Here is a 22,309-nt window from a genome sequence, read left to right on the forward strand (position 1 = left end):
TCAAATTGGCCCACAAAAACTACCTAAATCACAACACATGTGCATCGCATGAGATATTCAGTGTTCTCACACTCTTTTCATGCAAACTATTAGTCCTAGAGAAAAAAGAGTAGGACCTTTTTTGTATATACTTTTCCTCCTGACTCGCAATGTGTGTGTAAAAATAAACACTGCATTGATTTCAATCAAACATCTGGAAAGAAAAGCTGTTGGAGTAAGAACCATCTGCCTCCCAAAGCGGTGGGGGTGAAAAAGAAGTGTAGCTCATGATGCACAAATAGCCAGACTGTATCTATCCAGTATTTGAGAATGGAGTACGTAGCGACTTGCAATGAACTTTACACATAACTTCGAACCTTTAAGAGACAGTATGATGAAAGGAAAAAAGTTTATCACTGCATACAGTTTTGTTGTTCATGCAGTAAAACTGCCGCATCAGGCATGCAGTTTGAAATTATTACTACTGTACTGCTAATTGTATTCACAACACATTTCACAGACAGTATTCCACATTTGAATGTTGGGCTCCATAAGGTTCCCTTTCTGTGCAGCGACTGTGGAATATAAAATTATAAAGAATGTAGCAACCAGTCGTGGAAACGTAATTTATTTATCTTATTGGAAATCGATTTCGACTGATATCAGTCATCATCGGTGCATTTTTCTGACTGATACATGCCATAAGTAGAAGTAATGTCCTTCATGATAGAAATCTGCCAAGGACAGTACTTCTACTTATGCCATGTATTGGTTAGAAAAATGCACCAATGATGACTGATATCAGTCGAAATCGATTTGCAACAAGATAAATAATGTTCCCACTACTGGTTGCTACATTCTTTATAATTTTAGCATTTAACATGTACCACTGAATGTATGTGCAAAATTATATATTTGTACAATATACAGTCAAAGAGATATGACAGCATAAAGATTGAGCTGCATTATAATGAACATGGAGAGAGAAAGGGGATGGAGGAGATGGGTGTACGTAAGAGATGGACAGAGAATAGAAAGGGGACAAGATGGACAGAGAAATGGGAAAGAAGGAGATGGACAGAGAGAAAGATGAGGAGGAGGTGGGGGGAGTGACGAGATGGACATGAGGGGGAGAGGAGGAGATGGATGTAGTGGGAGAGAGGAGGAGATGGGGGAGTGGAGGAATGAGCAGATAGATAGGGGGAGGAGCAGATAGACGTAGAGAGAGGAAAGAAGGAAGTGGACAGGGAGGGGGGTGGAGGATGTGGACAGAGAAGTAGACAGGCAGAGAGGGGGTACTCAGCTAGTGTCACTAGAAGCCTTCCTAAGAGACAGTCTCCATTCCTTCCGAACTGACTATGCAAATGTAGACGAGATGTGGCTCAAATTCAAAGATATAGTAGCAACAGCAATTGAGAGATTCATACCTCATAAATTGGTTGGAGATGGAACTGATCCCCCATGGTGCACAAAACAGGTCCAAACACTGTTGCAGAGGCAATGGAAAAGGCATGCGAAGTTCAGAAGAACGCGAAATCCTGAAGATTGGCTAAAATTTACAGACGCGCGAAATTTGGCATGGACTTCAATGCGAGATGCCTATAATAGGTTCCACAATGAAACATTGTCTCGAAATTTGGTAGAAAATCTGAAGAAATTCTGGTTGTATGTAAAGTACACAAGCGGCAAGACGCAGTCAATACCTTCGCTGCGCAGTGCCAATGGCACTGTTACCAATGACTGTGCCGCTAAAGCGGAGTTATTGAATGCAGTTTTCCGAAATTCCTTCACCAGGGAAGACGAATCGAATATTCCAGAATTTGAAACACGAACAGCTTCTAGCATGAGTTTCTTAGAAGTAGATACCTTAGGGGTTGCGAAGCAACTCAAATCACTTGATACAGACACTTCTTCAGGTCCAGATTGTATACCGATTAGGTTCCTTTCAGATTACGCTGATACAATTGCTCCCTACTTAGCAATCATATACAACCACTTGCTCACCGATAGATCTGTACCTACAGATCGGAAAATTGTGCAGGTTGCACCAGTGTTTAAGAAGGGTAGTAGTAGTAATTCATCGAACTACAGACCTATATCGTTGACGTTGGTTTGCAGTAGGGTTTTGAGCATATACTGTATTCAAACATTATGAATCACCTCATAGGGAACGATCTATTGATACGTAATCAGCATGGTTTCAGAAAACGTCATTCTTGTGCAACACAGCTAGCTCTTTATTCGCACGAAGTAATGGCTGCTATCGATAGGGGATCTCAAGTTGATTCCGTATTTCTAGATTTCCAGAAAGCTTTTGCCACTGTTCCTCACAAGCGACTTCTAATCAAACTGCGGGCCTATGGGGTATCGTCTCAGTTGTGCAACTGGATTCGTGATTTCCTGTCAGGAAGTTCGCAGTTCGTAGTAATAAACGGCAAATCATCAAGTAAAACTGAAGTGATATCAGGTGTTCCCCAGGGAAGCGTCCTGGGACCTCTACTGTTCCTGATCTATATAAATGACCTGGGTGACAATCTGAGCAGTTCTCTTAGGTTGTTCGCAGATGATGCTGTAATTTACCATCTAGTAAGGTCATCCGAAGACCAGTATCAGTTGCAAAGCGATTTAGAAAAGATTGCTGTATGGTGTGGCAGGTGACAGTTGACGCTAAATAACGAAAAGTGTGAGGTGACCCACATGAGTTCCAAAAGAAATCCGTTGGAATTCGATTACTCGATAGATAGTACAATTCTCAAGGCTGTCAATTCAACTAAGTACCTGGGTGTTAAAATTACGAACAACTTCAGTTTGAAAGATCACATAGATAATATTGTGGGGAAGGCGAGCCAAAGGTTGCGTTTCATTGGCAGGACACTTAGAAGATGCAACAAGTCCACTAAAGAGACAGCTGTTCGTCCTCTGTTAGAATATTGCTGCGCGGTGTGGGATCCTTACCAGGTGGGATTGACGGAGGACATCGAAAGGGTGCAAGAAAGGGCAGCTCGTTTTGTATTATCACGGATTAGGGGAGAGAGTGTGGCAGATATGATATGCGAGTTGGGATGGAAGTCATTAAAGCAAAGACGTTTTTCGTCGCGGCGAGATCTATTTACGAAATTTCAGTCACCAACTTTCTCTTCCAAATGCGAAAATATTTTGTTGAGCCCAACCTACATAGGTAGGAATGATCATCAAAATAAAATAAGAGAAATCAGAGCTCGAACAGAAAGGTTTAGGTGTTCATTTTTCCCGCGCGCTGTTCGGGAGTGGAATGGTAGAGAGATAGTATGATTGTGGTTCGATGAACCCTCTGCCAAGCACTTAAATGTGAATTGCACAGTAATCATGTAGATGTAGATGTAGTAAAAACTACAAAGATAGCATACTTTGCTTACCTTCATTCTGTAATGTCATACAGAATTACTTTTTGGCGTAACACATCATACCAGCCTAAAGTTTTCGAGTCACAAAATGTGTAGTAAGAATTTCTGTGGTGTGAACTCAAGAACATCCTGCAGAGGTCTGTGTAGGAATCTAAGGATACTAATTATTGCTTCCTATTATAGTTATTTCTTAATAAAATTTGTCATTAAAAATATAGCTCTTTTTCAAACCAACAGCTCAGTTCATGGAATCTGTACTAGAAAAAATAAGTCACTTACTTTGGTCCAAAAAGGTGTCCACCATTTAGGAACGCAAATTTTCAAAAATTGGCAAGCACTCTTTATTGGTGGACAACGCCTCCTACTCCACTGATGAATTTCTTAGCAGAACGACCTGTGTATTGGTTACTAATACTAATAAATAATGTGAATATTATCTGCAATCTGACTTTCTTAAAAATTCAGTAGAGTACTGTGCAATCATTGTAAATAAGTGATGGAAAAGGATTTTTCAATTTGATGATGCATGACTGTAATAGCCTAAGAATTATCATATGCCCCTCAATGTACTGTACATTTACATGTTTGTGACAAGTTTGTTATTATGTTTTAATTGAAAATATGTTTAAGATTTAATGATTTACTCCACATACATGAGGGCCATTTCACTTTGGATCAGTGGAAGATACATTACCATATCTGCTTTTTTTGTAAATATATATTGTGTGTTCTTGTTTTCTGACATATTCTGCATCATGAAGGATCTCCTCACTATGGATCTGTTGGAATGAAAAGTAACCTAATTTAGTCTGTTCATTTGTCTTTGTCTCTTACTTAAACGACACTATAAAATTCTCATAAATTTTTGTAATTTGGCTTATTGAAAAGTGCAGCAATGAATAACAGTGTATGACCTTTTAAAAAAAAAATCTAGGTGAAACTTCTCCAAGTCAATCTGCAGCGTGCTTTGTACCCAAAAGTAATAAGAAACGAAAATCGGGGCGTGTTCTGTCGCCTTTTGGTTTCATCAATGTCATGCTCTCATCACATGCAAGTCTTGCCATTCAGTGTTTATCGAGAGGCGACCTCGAGAAGGCCAAACTCGTTATAAAGGTAACATATGAAATGTGTACGCATACTAAAATCTGCAGATTCTATGTTAAATTTGGTGTTTTGTGCTTAGAGGTATGGGAAATGAAAAATGATTTTTACTGAACTGTAATCATATGCCCTACATATCTTTTTATTGTCGTACTGCATCAGAACTCACTGACAGTGTCAAAATTTCAAAATGTTGACTTTGTTAGTGTCATTGAAGTTCAGAATATAACTGAGGAGGAATTTCTAAAGTAAACAATGGGAAATCCAGGAGGGACTAATGACAACATAATGAAAAGAAAAAGACTGGTACACACACACACACACACACACACACACACACACACACACACACACCATCTCACTCACTCACTCTACCCACTGAGGCCAGAAGAGACCTTGACCAGGGACAGTGATCATTTGAGCTGTGCTTGTGTGTGTGTGTGTGTGTGTGAGTGTGTGTGTGTGTGTGTGTTTACTTTTGAAGGAGGCCTCTTGGCCGAAAGCTCACTTGTTTAGCAGTATTTTTGTTGTGTCTGTCTGCAACTGAACATCTCCTGTACATGGTGAACAGCAATCTATTCTTTTCATGATATTAATAAAGTAAGTCTAAAAACAAAGATGATGTGACTTACCAAACGAAAGTGCTGGCACGTCGATAGACACACAAACAAACACAAATATACACACAAAATTCTAGCTTTCGCAACCAACGGTTGCTTCGTCAGGAAAGAGGGAAGGAGAGGGAAAGACGAAAGGATGTGGGTTTTAAAGGAGAGGGTAAGGAGTCATTCCAATCCTGGGAGCAGAAAGACTTACCTTAGGGGGAAAAAAGGACGGGTATACGCTCGCACACACACACATATCCATCCACACATATACAGACACAAGCAGACGTATGATATGAGTTACCTTAGGGGGAAAAAAGGACGGGTATACACTCGCACACACACACATATCCATCCACACATATACAGACACAAGCAGACATATGATATGCCTGCTTGTGTCTGTATATGTGTGGATGGATATGTGTGTGTGTGCGAGTGTATACCCGTCCTTTTTCCCCCATAATGTAAGTCTTTCCGCTCCTGAGATTGGAATGACTCCTTACCCTCTCCTTTAAAACCCACATCCTTTCGTCTTTCCCTCTCCTTCCCTCTTTCCTGACGAAGCAACCGTTGGTTGCGAAACCTAGAATTTTGTGTGTATATTTGTGTTTGTTTCTGTGTCTATCGATGTGCCAGCACTTTCGCTTATTAATAAAGTAACATAGATAGTGAAATAACATTTTCAGAATCATGGATCATGTATGATACACTTGGATAGGAAAAGAAAAAGGGAAACTACAATGGAATTTAAATGTTAAGCGTCTTATTTTGAGGAAATGTTCAGTGCATTAGAAAGCAGTGCTGTACAGAAAAATGTTAATGGAATGTGAATGAATTTGCATACAAGCCTTTCCATTGTCTAGTTAACTTTAAACTTTATTCAGCACATCTAGGCCACATTTATGAGTGTACTTTCATAATAGTTTATGCATAAACAACAATACCATAACTGTCCACTACTATGTTTTTTGTTAATTAAATTCACTTTTAGAGAATAATCTCTGTCTCCAGATGTTACATATGAAGAACTCATGTAAATTTGTGTCTTCTCTTTCAGTTTGATATTAATTCTAAAAAAAATGCACATATGAATGTAGTTCTTCACCAAAAAAGAATTTCGCCCATGTCAGGGAGGAAAGTAACTTCACTAAATTAATATCATTTGGTCTCATGTTTTCACTGTCACCAGTTGGAGAATAACACAAAATTTTATCTCTCTTTCAGGGCATAAGCTCAGTTATGCGAATGTATTTCTGTATGTCTGATACAATTCTTCACAGAAGTAATTCGAAACTATTCAAAGAAGACACTGGACTCATATTTTTAAAAAGAGAGAGAGAGAGAGAGAGAGAGAGAGAGAGAGAGAGAGAGAGAGAGAGAGAGGAGAAGAAGAAGAAGAAGAAGAAGAAAAGAGCAGTATTTAAATCCCTGTCTGACCATTAAGACTTACATTCTCTGCAGTTTTTCTGAATAACATTAGAGAAATTAAATAAAGGTTTCTGTGACAGTAACTTACCTCACTGATAAATGGTATGTACATAGTATTCTGTAAGCTACACATACCTCTTGGATGGTGCCAAATGAGCAGCTCAGGGAGCTCAGTCATCGGTGGGTGAGCATGGGATAGGGAAATATGGGATTCTGAAGCTGGGGATCACTCAGTACTACCATGCCCCTATAATAGTAAGCCCTGGACATGTTTCACACACCACCTATGTGACCAAGAGCAGGGATCTCTGGTTAGCTGTCTATATCCCAAGGATGGTACAAATATTTATAAAAGATCCTCAATATCCACCTGTGCTCTGTGTCAGTGAGCAGATCACAATTGAGGTGAAACAATTCTTTTGAGATAACCTCTGGAGTACTTGCTGAACCTCATAATATTAAGCTTGCACAGATTTATGGAGCTCTGCCTGAGTCAACTTATTCAGTCCAAACTTTGTGTGGGAACTAAATGGGAAGATAATCCTTGTCAAAGATAAAATTAAAATGTTTAACTGTCATCTGCTGAAAACAAAATGTATCTATCAATTCTGTTGAGCTATTGCCCGTATGTCATTAAGTTTCGCTGCTTCTTCTTTCTGTTTAAACTGTCCCTGTGTTTATATATTTCAATGACTTTTCTATGTATCCATGGACAGTAGATACTGTAGATAGAATATTGGTTTCCTGACTGAAGAGCATGCTGTGCTACAGCTGATTTTTCTGCTTTTCCAAGTTAAAAATGACTTTTCTGTATTCCATCAGACATGTTTCCAAGCTTCTCTTTGTAGCTCCAAAGTAGACCTTATACACATACATGTAATGTTATACACTATCTGATAAAAAGTCTCTGATTACATAATAGTGGTCATTAATATGAAGTGTGCTCACCCTTCATTTTTATGGTGGCATGATCTCTCCTGAGGACACTTCCAATGATGCACATGAATGTTTGCGGAGGAATAGCACCTGTTCTTCCTCAAGAGCCACAGCCAGAGAAGATACTAATGCTGGATGCTGGGGTCAGAAGTGAAGCTGACATTGTAACTCATCACCAAGATGTTCCATTGGATCCAGGTTGGGACACTGGGCATGCCAGCCCTTTTAAGTAATGTTGTTGCCCACAAACCATTGCCACACAAGTGCTGCTTTATGACAGGGTTCATTATCTTGTTGATACAATCAGTCATCATTCTGAACTGTTTCTCTGCTGTACACAGTACATCGTGCTGTAAAATGTGTTCATTTCCATCCACATTTAGAATTTTCTTAAGAACAATAAAGGGACCACACCCCATCCACAAAAAACACTCCAATACCATTACATCACCTTAGTACTTCACTGTGGGCACAAAAAATATGGCAGGTAACATTCTCCAGGTCTTCGTCAAACTCAAACCCTTCCATCAGATTTCTGCAGGATGTAGCATGATTTGTAACTCCAAATCTATTGTTTCCAGTCATTCACTGTCCAGTGGCACCACTTTTTACTCACCAAAGTCTTACGACAGAAATGCGTGGCTTATGAGGAGCTGCTCAATCATTGAACCCCATATCTTCTTCGGATTTCCTGTGATTTTTGACAACCACCATCCGTAATACCCAACAGTCTCTGACTGTCAGTACATAAGATCTGCCTGGTCTTGGTTAACAGTGAATGCTCCTTAGCATTTCCAGTTCACAATTATGTCACCAACAGTCGACTTGGGCAGCTTTAGAAGGGTTGAAATGTCATTGAGGGAATTGTTACTCAGGTGACATACAATGCTTAGTCCATATTCAAAGTCACTGAGCTCTCCCGACTTACCAGTTCTGCTGTTAATGCTTCTCTAATGACAACACAAAACTCCATTTTTCCCTACGTCCTTTTATACTGGTGGATCTGCTCCTTGTAACATCTAGTGGTTAATACTGCATTACATAATGTGCACAGATGCTTTTGATCAGATAGTGTATGTTCACACGCAGACACTGGAGGGCATTTATCCTTTACAGATCTGAGAGCCTGACATATTTTCTTTGATGGTTTAAAAACTGGTCTGATGTTATGTTTCTGTAAAACATTCCGAATCAGTTACATTTTTAATAAAAGGATGAAAAACAATTATGGAAGACAGTTTCTCTTCCCCTGGATGATATGTTTCATGGACTATGAGCAAGTAACCCAGCAGATTCACGAGCAGATAAGGCAACCAGCTGTGAAAGTCTTCACTATGTGGTTCTGTTCTCACAAACTAAAAACACCCCCGATGTGTTGGATGTTACTGCTTGGAAGAAAAAAACATCCAACCATCAAATACTGCTCCAGTGAGTAGCCCATCAGAGTAAATTAAAGGAGAATATAAATACCAGGTATAATTAAACTTTTCCTATTTTACACATTATAACATGGAAACTAATTACCATATCAGTACCAAATTTGGTAGCATTATGTCAAGAGTATGGGGTGCATGATTTTGATCTGCCACAGTGCCACCGTCCAGTTCCAACTATGGCCACCAGATGCCATGATTAGTCCTCGTGATTCGTAGTCTCACACACCTGATCAGTCGCGATGCACTTGTTGTCGTGTCGACTTTAGCTTGAACAAAAGGAGCAGGGCTTTATAGGAGAAGCTCTATTCTCAAAATAACAGTAATGATGCACCTGTGCTTTGAGAATACACCTGCTGAAAGGATTTCAGAAGGGTCCTCTTTCTCCAGCTACTGTGTGAATCATGATGAAGTAGTTCGAATCAACTGGAGAACTGGTATTTGCTCTGGGAAGAGACTGACAATAGGTTGCACCACAGGTGGTTGATGAAATCACTGTCGCTGTGGCAGCCAACTGCTGTCCACAATTCCCAATCATCAGGCAGTGCGCATGCTGTGTCATGGCAGTTGAACATCTCGTGGTCCACTGTATGGAAAGTGCTTCAAGCCATTCTCAAATGGCATCCATACAAGATCAATATTGTACAGCAGCTTGCACCACAGGATGCACTATGACATGTTGACTTTGCTCTCCACTTTCTCATAAGGATTGAAGTTGACAAGGGCTGGTCCTGGATGATCCTATGGACAGACGATGCTCATTTTTCTGTAACGGGTGAGGTGAACACACAGAATTGCCGATTGTGGAGATCTTTACCTCCAGTCACTGTGCATGAAGTTCCTCTGTACGGTGTACGTGTCACCATATGGTGTTGCTCACAGCTACGTTTATCGTTGGTCCATTCTCTTTCAAACAGGCTGGCGCTCAAGGACCAAAGATGTGCAGTATGACTGGTCAGTGTTACTGCGATATGCTTTGCCCACATGTCACACCAACTCTGCAGCAGAAAGACACGTTGAACTCAACAGTTTTCATGCAAGATGTGGGCCCACTGGACTTCGCTTGTGAAGTTCACATGCTCCTTCGAAGCACACTTGGAAATGATTGCATTATCAGCCAATCATTTCTAAATGATTTGTCACTCCCTGTGATTTCTGGTTGTGGGGTTACCTGAAGGACAGGGTTTACAAGGGGAATATTCAAATGTGCTGATCTGAAGTGCAGCATATCAAGAGAGGACATTCTTCATTCTGCTGTGCAGAATGCAATCCTGCACTTCAAGACTTCTGGACACTAATGGATGCCATATTGTGCCCCTTTTGTAACAGTAATGGTACAGGTATGTAATGGTATGATGTACCAAAGCAGCATGTTAAAAGTGTTTCAATCGAATTGCTTCTGCATTACTTCTCTTTCCCATGTCCTTGACATTAATGTTACAAAGTTTGGTACTCATAAATTAATTAGTTTCTGTGTTATAACATATTAAATAGGGAAAGTTTAATTATAGCCACCCACTATGTTAACAGTAATACATTTCATTAGAATGTTTTTTTTTAAGTCATGAGAGGAGAGGAAAGGGCAGTTGAGAAGTTGTTCCTATATTAGATTCTGAAAACATTATAAGCAGTTATATTGGACCTCAGATCTAGACATATCCTTTGTAAACCACCCTTCTAATTGAAACAGCAACCTACCAACAACCGGAATATTTTCTGAAATGCAAGAAACAGGGTGAATATCCCATCATTGTTAAGAGATAAACAAAACAGATCTAGAGAGATAAGAGATCTAGATGGTTTTATTTACAATCTATAATTATGTGCATTTCACTGGAATACTCTCTTTCAAATTCTAAAGGTGGCAGGGGTAAAATACAGGGAGAGAAAGGCTATTTACAATTTGTACAGAAACCAGATGGCAGTTATAAGAGTTGAGGGACATGAAAGGGAAGCAGTGGTTGGGAAGGGAGTGAGACAGGATTGTAGCCTCTCCCGAATGTTATTCAATCTGTATATTGAGCAAGCAGTAAAGGAAACAAAAGAAAAATTCGGAGTACGCATTCAAATTCATGGAGAAGAAGTAAAAACTTTGAGGTTCACCGATGTCATTGTAATTCTGTCAGAGACAGCAAAGGACTTGGAAGAGCAGTTGAACGGAATGGACAGTGTCTTGAAAGGAGGATATAAGATGAACATCAACAAAAGCAAAACGAGGATAATGGAATGTAGTCAAATTAAATTGGGTGATGCTGAGGGAATTAGATTAAGAAATGAGACACTCAAAGTAGTAAAGGAGTTTTGCTATTTGGGGAGCAAAATAACTGATGATGGTCGAAGTAGAGAGGATGTAAAATGTAGACTGGCAATGGCAAGGAAATCGTTTCTGAAGAAGAGAAATTTGTTAACATCGAGTATAGATTTAAGTGTCAGGAAGTCGTTCCTGAAAGTATTTGTATGGAGTGTAGCCATGTATGGAAGTCAAACATGGACGATAACCAGTTTGGACAAGAAGAGAATAGAAGCTTTCGAAATGTGGTGCTACAGAAGAATGCTGAAGATAAGGTGGGTAGATCACGTAACTAATGAGGAGGTATTGAATAGAATTGTCGAGAGGAGTTTGTGGCACAACTTGACAAGAAGAAGGAACCGGTTGGTAGGACATGTTCTGAGGCATCAGGGGGTCACAAATTTAGCACTGGAGGGTAGTGTGGATGGTAAAAATCATAGAGGGAGACCAAGAGATGAATACACTAAGCAGATTCAGAAGGATGTGGGTTGCAGTAAGTACTGGGAGAGGAAGAAGCTTGCACAGGATAGAGTAGCATGGATAGCTGCATCAAACCAGTCTCAGGACTGAAGACCACAACAACAACAACAACAAATTATGTGCATCAGTCTGATGACTCTTATTGAAAGTGACAATAACCTACACTTTCTTGCAGTTGTTTGGGACCCATTTATTGCTCCAGGGATGTACAATAAACTGCCATTACAAGACAAACACTTTCTTTTGCATACTGTACATAGTCCTACAGATACCTTATCAAATATTCTTTTACTGAAGTAGCCTATTCCTCTGTGTAGTGCACGCCTGACTTACAGGGGAAGGTGGGTGGATGGCTTACATTCTCTACCTGGTAGCATGAACTGTTTCAGTGCCACATGCCTGGTGAGTTGTCTCCATCATCTCAACCAGCTGTGTAAAGGAACTGAGGATAGCCTTAAAACCCAGGTGCCATTTGACATTTGGGCCAACAAGAGCTATGTTTGCAACCTGCTGAACCCAATCTGATCCATAGCTGCTGACAGAGCATCTTCCATATATAAAGTGAAGCTTCCTGTCAAATGTATTGAGTGCACACTCGTATTCTTTCCCAACTGGTGTGCAATTTCCCTGATGGGCTATATTACATACCTACCATTGGAGATTCCAGTGTCAAACATATAAGCCCTCTATTCTTGTTTGGACTATACAGGAAAATCGGCTACAGGCTAAGAAATGAGACACCCCATGCTGGCTCTGTTGGTGTATCAGCAGTGGGTAACACCTCATATGTCTAACTAAGGCATAAGGGGCAGCCATTTAGCCAGTACCTATGTTCACCTTCCACATGGAGATATATGAACCCACCAGCATCCTCCATTCACCCATGGGTGACACTGAACCATTGTTATCACCGCTGATGTGTGGGATGGTGCATTACCCTGGTTAAAGAACGGCCGACTTCCTTCCCCGTCCTTCCCTAATCCGATGAGATCGATGACCTCGCTGTCTGGTCTCCTTCCCCAAAAACAACCAATTAGGACTGGTGTTTATCTTTAATGCTCTCCAAGGGGTTCTGATAGGTAGCAATGAGATACAATAATATTACATGGTGGAGAGTCCATGTGAACTTCACCCAATTTCATTTGTTTTGTGCAGCAGCGTAACCCTTCAAATGAAAATGTTTAATAACACCACATAATTCGGTTTTCCCCATTTTCAATCATAATCAACACACTGACCAATTCAGATGGCTGTCAACATTGAACCGTACACTGTACATTATTGAAATTCTTTACACAGTCCTTGGAATAATCAAGCTTACCAACCTTGAAGGCACAACAAAAATATTCTAGTCTTTCCTGGAAATTAACCAGACTTATCAAACCACCCTCATAATTAAATCAACAACTAACCAACATCTAAACTACTCTATGATGTTGTTGTTGTGGTCTTCAGTCCTGAGACTGGTTTGATGCAGCTCTCCATGCTACTCTATCCTGTGCAAGCTTCTTCATCTCCCAGTACCTACTGCAACCTACATCCTTCTGAATCTGCTTAGTGTATTCATCTCTTGGTCTCCCTCTACAATTTTTACCCTCCACACTGCCCTCCAATGCTAAATTTGTGATTCCTCGATGCCTCAAAACATGTCCTACCAACCGATCCCTTCTTCTAGTCAAGTTGTGCCACAAACTTCTCTTCTCCCCAATCCTATTCAATACCTCCTCATTAGTTACGTGATCTACCCACCTTATCTTCAGCATTCTTCTGTAGCACCACATTTCGAAAGCTTCTATTCTCTTCTTGTCCAAACTGGTTATCGTCCATGTTTGACTTCCATACATGGCTACACTCCATACAAATACTTTCAGGAACGACTTCCTGACACTTAAATCTATACTCGATGTTAACAAATTTCTCTTCTTCAGAAACGATTTCCTTGCCATTGCCAGTCTACATTTTACATCCTCTCTACTTCGACCATCATCAGTTATTTTGCTCCCCAAATAGCAAAACTCCTTTACTACTTTGAGTGTCTCATTTCTTAATCTAATTCCCTCAGCATCACCCAATTTAATTTGACTACATTCCATTATCCTCGTTTTGCTTTTGTTGATGTTCATCTTATATCCTCCTTTCAAGACACTGTCCATTCCGTTCAACTGCTCTTCCAAGTCCTTTGCTGTCTCTGACAGAATTACAATGACATCGGTGAACCTCAAAGTTTTTACTTCTTCTCCATGAATTTGAATGCGTACTCCGAATTTTTCTTTTGTTTCCTTTACTGCTTGCTCAATATACAGATTGAATAACATTCGGGAGAGGCTACAACCCTGTCTCACTCCTTTCCCAACCACTGCTTCCCTTTCATGTCCCTCCACTCTTATAACTGCCATCTGGTTTCTGTACAAATTGTAAATAGCCTTTCTCTCCCTGTATTTTACCCCTGCCACCTTCAGAATTTGAAAGACAGTATTCCAGTTAATGTTGTCAAAAGCTTTCTCTAAGTCTACAAATGCTAGAAACGTAGGTTTGCCTTTTCTTAATCTTTCTTCTAAGATAAGTCGTAAGGTTAGTATTGCCTCACGTGTTCCAATATTTCTACGGAATCCAAACTGATCTTCCCCGAGGTCCGCTTCTACCAGTGTTTCCAGTTGTCTGTAAAGAATTCGCGTTAGTATTTTGCAGCTGTGACTTATTAAACTGATAGTTCGGTAATTTTCACATCTGTCAACACCTGCGTTCTTTGGGATTGGAATTATTATATTCTTCTTGAAGTCTGTGGGTATTTCACCTGTCTCATACATCTTGCTCACCAGATGGTAGAGTTTTGTCATGACTGGCTCTTCCAAGGCCATCAGTAGTTCTAATGGAATGTTGTCTACTCCCGGGGCCTTGTTTTGACTCAGGTCTTTCAGTGCTCTGTCAAACTCTTTACGCAGTATCTTATCTCCCATTTCTGACCACAATCTATTGGTTATGAACTGCAGATTAAAACTGAAGAAACTGCAAAAAGGTGGGAATTTAAGGAGATGGGACCTGGATAAACTGAAAGAACCAGAGGTTGTAGAGAGTTTCAGGGAGAGCATAAGAGAACAATTGACAGGAATGGGGGAAAGAAATACAGTAGAAGAAGAATGGGTAGCTCTGAGGGATGAAGTAGTGAAGGCAGCAGGGGATCAAGTAGGTAAAAAGACGAGGGCTAATAGAAATCCTTGGGTAACAGAAGAAATATTGAATTTAATTGATAAAAGGAGAAAATATAAAAATGCAGTAAATGAAGCAGGCAAAAAGGAATACAAACGTCTCAAAAATGAGATCGACAGGAAGTATAAAATGGCTAAGCAGGGATGGCTAGAGGACAAATGTAAGGATGTAGAGGCTTGTCTCACTAGGGGTAAGATAGATACTGCCTACAGAAAAATTAAAGAGACCTTTGGAGAGAAGAGAACCACTTGTATGAATATCAAGAGCTCAGATGGCAACCCAGTTCTAAGCAAAGAAGGGAAGGCAGAAAGGTGGAAGGAGTATATAGAGGGTACTCAATAGGGTAGTTAAAAGTGGCCAGTAATCCTTTAAAAGGTTAAAATAATACTCATCAATCAATGTGAAGAGCTTTTCTTTTATTATGGGATCAACTAAAAAATCGCAAAAAAATTAGCTATTCCCTATCAAAGTTAGATATCTATTAACCTACTTGTTAAAAATGAATGAAACAGCCAATATAATAATAATAATTATTATTATTATCATTATCGTTATTCAATTACAAAGTTGTTCCCATGTTGCAAACTGTTTCTCATTTTTGACAGTACCTGTAGATAGTCTTCTTTTTCCCTATATGATGAAAATGTTAACAGCTAAGCAAGATTTGTCATTTAGCCCATACTTGTTTCTTTGCTCCGTGGTGGTCATGTAAAATACTGACATCTGAACTCAGAAAAATCTGTGATGATGGGAATGAATAATATATTTAACATGTGTTGATTTTCAGATGAATGAAGCAGAGGATGGACCTTTGGCTAAAGAAGTGAGGTTTACTGAAGCATATAGTCAACTGAAACTACGTCTGAATGCTAATTCACTTGAAAATCAAAAAGCAAGACCAGGACTAAATAGCATGAAACCTATTGCCTCCTCAGAGCATGCTCCTGTGTTACACCCACCAATTCTTCAGGTATGTCATCTGTCACTTTGTCAGTGTGTAATTTGATGCTCTTGTCTTTACTTTACGTATTTGTGAATGCTGCAGTGATGATTTTCCAGCTGTTTACAGGAATCTAATTGTGTTTTACAGTGCCCAGGGTTCACAGTTCAGTTAAGAAGGAAGCCAGAAATATTGCTGCGACTCTTTTGAAATGTCAGCTATACCTAATAATATATATTGCAATTATTAATTGATTTATTAGAACTATACTGTCACAAATCAGACTATCTGCTGTCCCGTTACTGAGCTAACTGTCCACTCATTTTTACTTATGATACAAAGTCAATGATAGAAAATGGGTACTGTCAGCAGCATTTGTATTCATATTTATAATCAGTAAATAAAGAGCACATACACCAAGATTAAGGTATTAGATTAGCCCAATAAAATAAGAATGTAATATTCCTCTGGTATTTTTTACCAAACAAAGATGCAGTGTTTACAATATCAAGACAAATTTAACAAAGAACGTGGCAGTATGAGCCCACTTATCAGTATAACATTGCGCCCACTCTGTCGTGGATGCATGCACCGATTGGTTGGGAAGGACATCATAAAACTAATGTATCCTGTCCTGAGCCAAGATAGCTCACAACTGTTGTAACTGTTCCTTGATATTGTGCATACTGGCACTGGGATGAAGTTGCATGCTGCTCTCACACGTTCTGTTGTGGACAGATTTGGGGGATCTTAATGGCCACAGGATTACCTCAGCATCACATTGACAACTCATAGAGATATGTGCCATGTGTAAGTGAGAGTTGTCTTGTTGAAAAATGGGCCAAAATATTGTCACATGAGAGTTAATATAGGAGAATGCAGTAAGTCTGTGATGGTACTATTGTGCCATCAGTGAATTCCTTCAGTCTCTATCAGCTCTGACCTAAAGTCATACCCAATGGTTCCACACACAGTGAAGCCAGGATTAACACTGCTGTGTCATGCAAAACATTGCAACCATCAGACCTCTACACTAGTCACCACCATACTTGTTGATGGTCATCTGTGGTAGTGCATAACCGTGAGTCATTGCTGAACATAATATGATACCATTCATCAGCAGTCCAAGCTTCCCAGTTACTGCACCACTCCAAACACAACCATCTGTGTTGGGATATTAATGGAATCCTACGCATGAGACAAGAAGTACCTAGTCCAGCAGCTGCTAGTATTTGACCAATGATGTGGGAGGCTGCAGAATGTTGCAAGGAGCCCATTACTTGTTCTCAGATGGCAGTCACATGTGTGAAGTGGTTATGATGTGCTTGGTCCACGATGTAGTGATACCCTCTTGTGGTGGTCAGATGTGAATGACGAGAATCTTGACAACTAGTACTCTTTACCTCACATCACGTTACAGTCCACCATCGGGCCACTGTCACATCTGAATGCTACAGAAATCTTGATATTGCACAATTCCACAATCCAGCCAAATGGAGATCAACAGTGAGCTTCTTTCAAACTCTGTTAGCTGTTTAAAATGCTGTCTTACACTAGTACCCATCATCTCTGTGTCCTTTTCAGTGTTTACTCATCACCTGATACTGTTCAGACCTCTTGTGTACCCTACCAGGCCTAGTAACAATGCTAAGCAGGAGCAACACTAATGCACTCATGGATTCTGGTGGCCATTCTATCTGTCACAGAGAATTGCAAACTGTAAATTACTTACATGCTCACTGATGTGTGTATATGTACAAAGTTACATTGCTATTCAACCATCTCTTGTGAGTGCCTCACTTCTCTTGTCAGACAGTGTATTATTACTGCTAAGATGTGACATGAAAATGAATTAAAGAGAGAGTGTGAAACTTATTGTGTCACTGATGTAGAACATTTTATTAAGGATGTAGTAGACTGAAGCAATTGTGTTGACATAGAATATGCCTGTCTTTACACAGCAGTTTAAAGATAAGTTTGTCTACATTATAGTAAAAATCTATGTACCAAATTCTTCATGATGTTGCATTTTGGTCACACTGTCTAGACATGTACAATATAATAAAGAAATTGTGCCAGAATACTCACAAGTCATGTCATATTTTCCTGGACAATTCTCCATTGACAACTCTAACAGCCCCACTGTGACTGCTGTAGAGGTTTTGCTTTTTTTTTAAAAAAAAAGAAGAAGCAGGCAGGAATGAAAACTGTGAAAATTGTATTATATAATAATTCTAAAAATGCCTGTAAGGCACAAAATCCACCTGCTTTTGTCAAACCCATTCTCAGGGTCAATGAATAAATTTTAATGAATTTTTTCAGTAGGCCTTCAGATATAATTATGCTCTCAGTTTAACTACAAACTTTTTCTGTTGCTCTTCTTGACTTTGCATTTCCTTTGAAATTTGTTTCTTTCTGTTGTGCTGTGACAACTTTTGAATCTGTGCTGCGTCTCATCCTGTGTAGCCAACTTCCTTCTGTTGTTGTTCAATCCCAGTAGATCTTGGTATTCCTGTCAGCATATTTTTATTAATACTGGGATAGACAAACACAAAATTATTCTACAGTACTTTTCAAAGTGTCTAATACTTATAGCTGAGTATCCAAGTGGCCTGATGTCACTTTAGTCCTGTTTAAAAATAAAAGCTTCTCAATCTCTGTTGACAGTTATTCCTACCACATTAATCAACCCTGCTGAGGCTGCTTTGTAACCATCAATATCTTTCTTTCTGCTACCTGAATTTTGTAATGGGCTACCTCCAGGATAAGCTTTGTGCAGTTTAAGATAACTATGTAGTAGTGCACTTCAGAAGTTTTTTGACATTTATTTTAATGTCTGTTTTCCCATCACTGAATACATAAGTCTTCCTGTCACTGGCCTTCAGAGTGAAGTCACTGCCTATTATTATGAGATAGTCAGAAATTTTAGCATATTAATGATTTATTCTGGGACTTGGACTTTGGCACAGTCAACCATAAAAGCATCCACCCAATTTAATTTATATTCTGTTTCAACTTTTTTTTACCATTTTTACTGCACTTTGTGTATCATTATTGGCATAACGAGTCTTGTCATAATTTATGTTTTGCTTTACTGTTGTTGGAATTTTGTACATAAATTTTGAACCTGCAGTAACTCAGTAGAAAGGAACACTTGATGTGAGAATGGACATCATTCAGAATATTACCCCTCTTCTAACAAGGTTTTATTGCCTCATTGCAGCTATTGGCAATTTGTACTGGAAAACCTCTCTAGAGAAGGTTAAACTATTGCTTAATTGGTAGAAATTTTCGCCCTCCCTCCCTCCCTCCCTCCCTCCCTCCCTCCCTCCCTCCGCCGAGTGAGGTGGCGTAGTGGCTAGCACACTGGACTCGCATTCGGGAGGACAGTGGTTCAATCCCGCGTGTGGCCATCCTGATTTAGGTTTTCCGTGATTTCCCTAAAATGCTCCAGGCAAATGCCAGGATGGTTCCTTTGAAAGGGCATGGCCGACTTCCTGCCCCGTCCTTCCCCAATCTGATGAGACTGATGACCTCACTGTCTGGTCTTCCCCAGACAACCCAACCCCCTCCCTCCCTCCCCCAGTATGTGCATCACAACAGTTGTTAATAACTGTGTCACTTATTTTCAAGAATAAATACACTAATAGTGACTCTAAGAATTTAGAGCTACTAATAATTCTTGATGTGGTATTTATCTCTAAAACAGCTTACTTCAAGTGTATAGAATATAGAGAAAATGCTAGTTTTCCTGTACTATGTCACAATGGTGCTGCCAATAAATTTCAGAGTGTTGTAACCCTATAAATTTCAGGTGCAATATTGAACAACACGTGCCTCCATGGCTAGCCTAAAGAGGCCGCCTCACAGCAGCACAGACTGTGCCACAAGTGCTGTGCCATGCGCAAACAACTGTATATAAGCTGGCTCACTGGGTCCTTGCTCACTCTAATGTTTTTGTGATTATGGAACACTTCACTGTTAGACTGTGCCTTAATGTAACCTTTGACTGCTGTGTTGTTACTTATTACCACGTCATTCAGCATGACTGTATTTTCCCTTGCATGGAAATGAGTTAAAAATTGGTGGGTAAAAATTTTATTATTGTTTTTATGCAACATTACAATAATATTTTTGGCCATGAGTACAGTATTCTGCTCAACATGTTTTGTTTCAAGATTCACTATGCCCAACATGTTGGTGGAAAAATTCTTTGGTCTCTTGTTGAACAGCAGTGAGCTCTCACCAACTGGCAGCAGGCTATGTCCGTGGCACTACAGAAATTGGCAGCTTCATGGATGTGTCGGGGTTCACCGCCATTGATGCAGTCCCCACAATTTCCTCCATATGGTGATAATGTGGAAGACTGAGACACATACAAAACATGCCTGTAGCAACATTTCCAAGCTTTCAATGTTGCTGACCCCAACATGGCTTTCTTCCAGTCGTGGATTTCTCGTCATGTTCATCATCTTTTGTGTCAGCTAGCTCCTCTGGAGGAACCTGCCAGTCTCTCTTCTTATGAAATGTATCAATTGCTCCCTAATTATCATTGCAAGAGTACACATGTTATTGATGCTCGTGTTGAGTTCTACTGTTGTCAGAAGCAACCACAATAGTTGTACATAGCTTGGGCAGTGAAACTTCAAAAGGCTTAGCTGTTGGTGCTAGTTGGTTACTGAAGTTCACTGGGACTCCTATGCTGTTTCGAGGGTTCGTGATGGTATAATCCGCTTGGACCCTGATAGAGAAGTTTGTAACACACTGTACAATGTGTAAATCCCTCCCTCATAGAGGTTTTGAACATTTCCCAGTCTTTTTAAGTATCTATGGAAGCAGGAAATCAGGTAGAAGCTTAGTATGAAGTAGCCAATGTTGCTTCTCCACTTCAGTTGCCATCATTAGCTCATTGGGGGAAGATGACATAGCGGCTTTGCAAGCACATTCTCCACATCACATAAGGCAGCACCATGCTAATCAGCAACAGTAATCAGCGTCACAACAGCGGCCGCATGTTCCTCTCCAAGTATGCCCTTATCGCTTTGTTCAACATGAGCAGGCCATATGCCCATAACATTGGGTAACATGCAACCATTGTAAAAAAAAGGGGGGGGGGGGGGGAGAAATACAGATACACTGAATGATGTGGCCATGTACAAATACACAAATCAGAGGTTACATTGAGGCACAGTCTAACAGTGAAGTTCTCCATAGTCAGAAAAACATTACAGTGACCAAGTGTCCACTGCGCTGGCTTATATGTGGCTGTTGGCACATGACGCAGCAGTTACTGCACTGTTTGTGCCATTTTGAGGTAGCCTTTTCAGGCCAGTCGTAGGGGCATACACTGTTCAATTATGCATGCTCACTGTATAGGATTACAACACAGATAAAATACCAATGACAATATTATAAAAATAATGGATTGCTGCCCACCATATAGATTATATATTGAGTGGTAGACAGACACGATAAAAAGACTGCTATATATGTGAGTTTTTGGCCAAAAGGCCTTCTTCTAACATAAAAAACACACACATATTCCTGCAGGCACAACTCTCTCTCTCTCTCTCTCTCTCTCTCTCTCTCTCTCTCTCTCTCACACACACACACACACACACACACACACACACACACACACACAAATGACCATGACCACTATCTGTGGCCACTGAAGCCAGACTGCAAGCAAACTGTGCCTGACAGGAAAAGCAATCTGGGTGGTGGCGGTAAGTAGGAGACTGAGGCAGGGAGGGGGACTGTTAGTGAGCTAGGGGTGGAGGAAGGTGTAGTGCTTCTTATGAGAGTATGCCAGGATGTGGTGGAGACAGGATAGGGCTGTCAGATTCAGTCAGGTAGTTTGAGGGGGCGGGGAAATGGAAAAGGTGAGAAGTAGGGGGAGGGGGGAGAGAAGAGAGAGACTAGTGGGTGTGTTGTTGGAATACAAGGCAATATAGTGCTGGAGTGGGAGCAGGAAAGGAGGCAGGTAGTTGAAGGACAGGGACTAGCAATGGTTGAACAATGACTTGGACTACCACTATCCACCACCACTACAAGAGTATCCCATGATAGTCACCAAAGCCAGCCTTGCCAACGTACTACATTTGCCACAGCCTTAGAAACTTCCTTCCACCACACTATAGAACCCAGAGCCTAAAAAGACTTTTGACACAGTAATGAACCTGTCCTTCAAAAGCCTCAGCCCCACAGAAGAATCAGTCCTTTGCAAAGGCCTCACCTTTTGCCCCACTGCCAAATTCGATCTTGTTGGGCTTGTTAAAGTCCTTCTCACCTTCTCCCAGTCCCTAGAGTGGAAACCCATTTTTGCCACAAATCTTACCAATCATAATCTAAAACCAATACTGAATCCTGCCTTACTCAATTTACTCCTCTATCTATCCTTGACCCACCCCCACTCACTCTCCCTCCTCCCCCCCCCCCCCCCAATTGTACCCTGTTAACTTTCCAGAATTTCCTAGCATTAAATCTTGCATCACTATCATCCCCCATCATTCACAGAAAAA

The 22,309-nt window shown here is 40.3% G+C and overlaps 1 protein-coding gene across 1 annotated transcript in view; it reads left to right on the top strand.

Moving 5' to 3' along the window:
• Nucleotides 1-22,309, top strand: part of LOC124721170 (zinc finger FYVE domain-containing protein 26) — a 423,927-nt gene that overhangs the window by 116,267 nt on the left and 285,351 nt on the right. The window contains exons 13-14 of the mRNA XM_047246006.1: nt 4,297-4,475; nt 15,633-15,815. Of these exons, the coding sequence (XP_047101962.1) occupies nt 4,297-4,475; nt 15,633-15,815 (362 nt within the window). The remainder of the gene's footprint in view (nt 1-4,296; nt 4,476-15,632; nt 15,816-22,309) is intronic.

This window comes from Schistocerca piceifrons, chromosome X (genome assembly GCF_021461385.2).
Source record: "Schistocerca piceifrons isolate TAMUIC-IGC-003096 chromosome X, iqSchPice1.1, whole genome shotgun sequence".
Taxonomy (NCBI): domain Eukaryota; kingdom Metazoa; phylum Arthropoda; class Insecta; order Orthoptera; family Acrididae; genus Schistocerca; species Schistocerca piceifrons.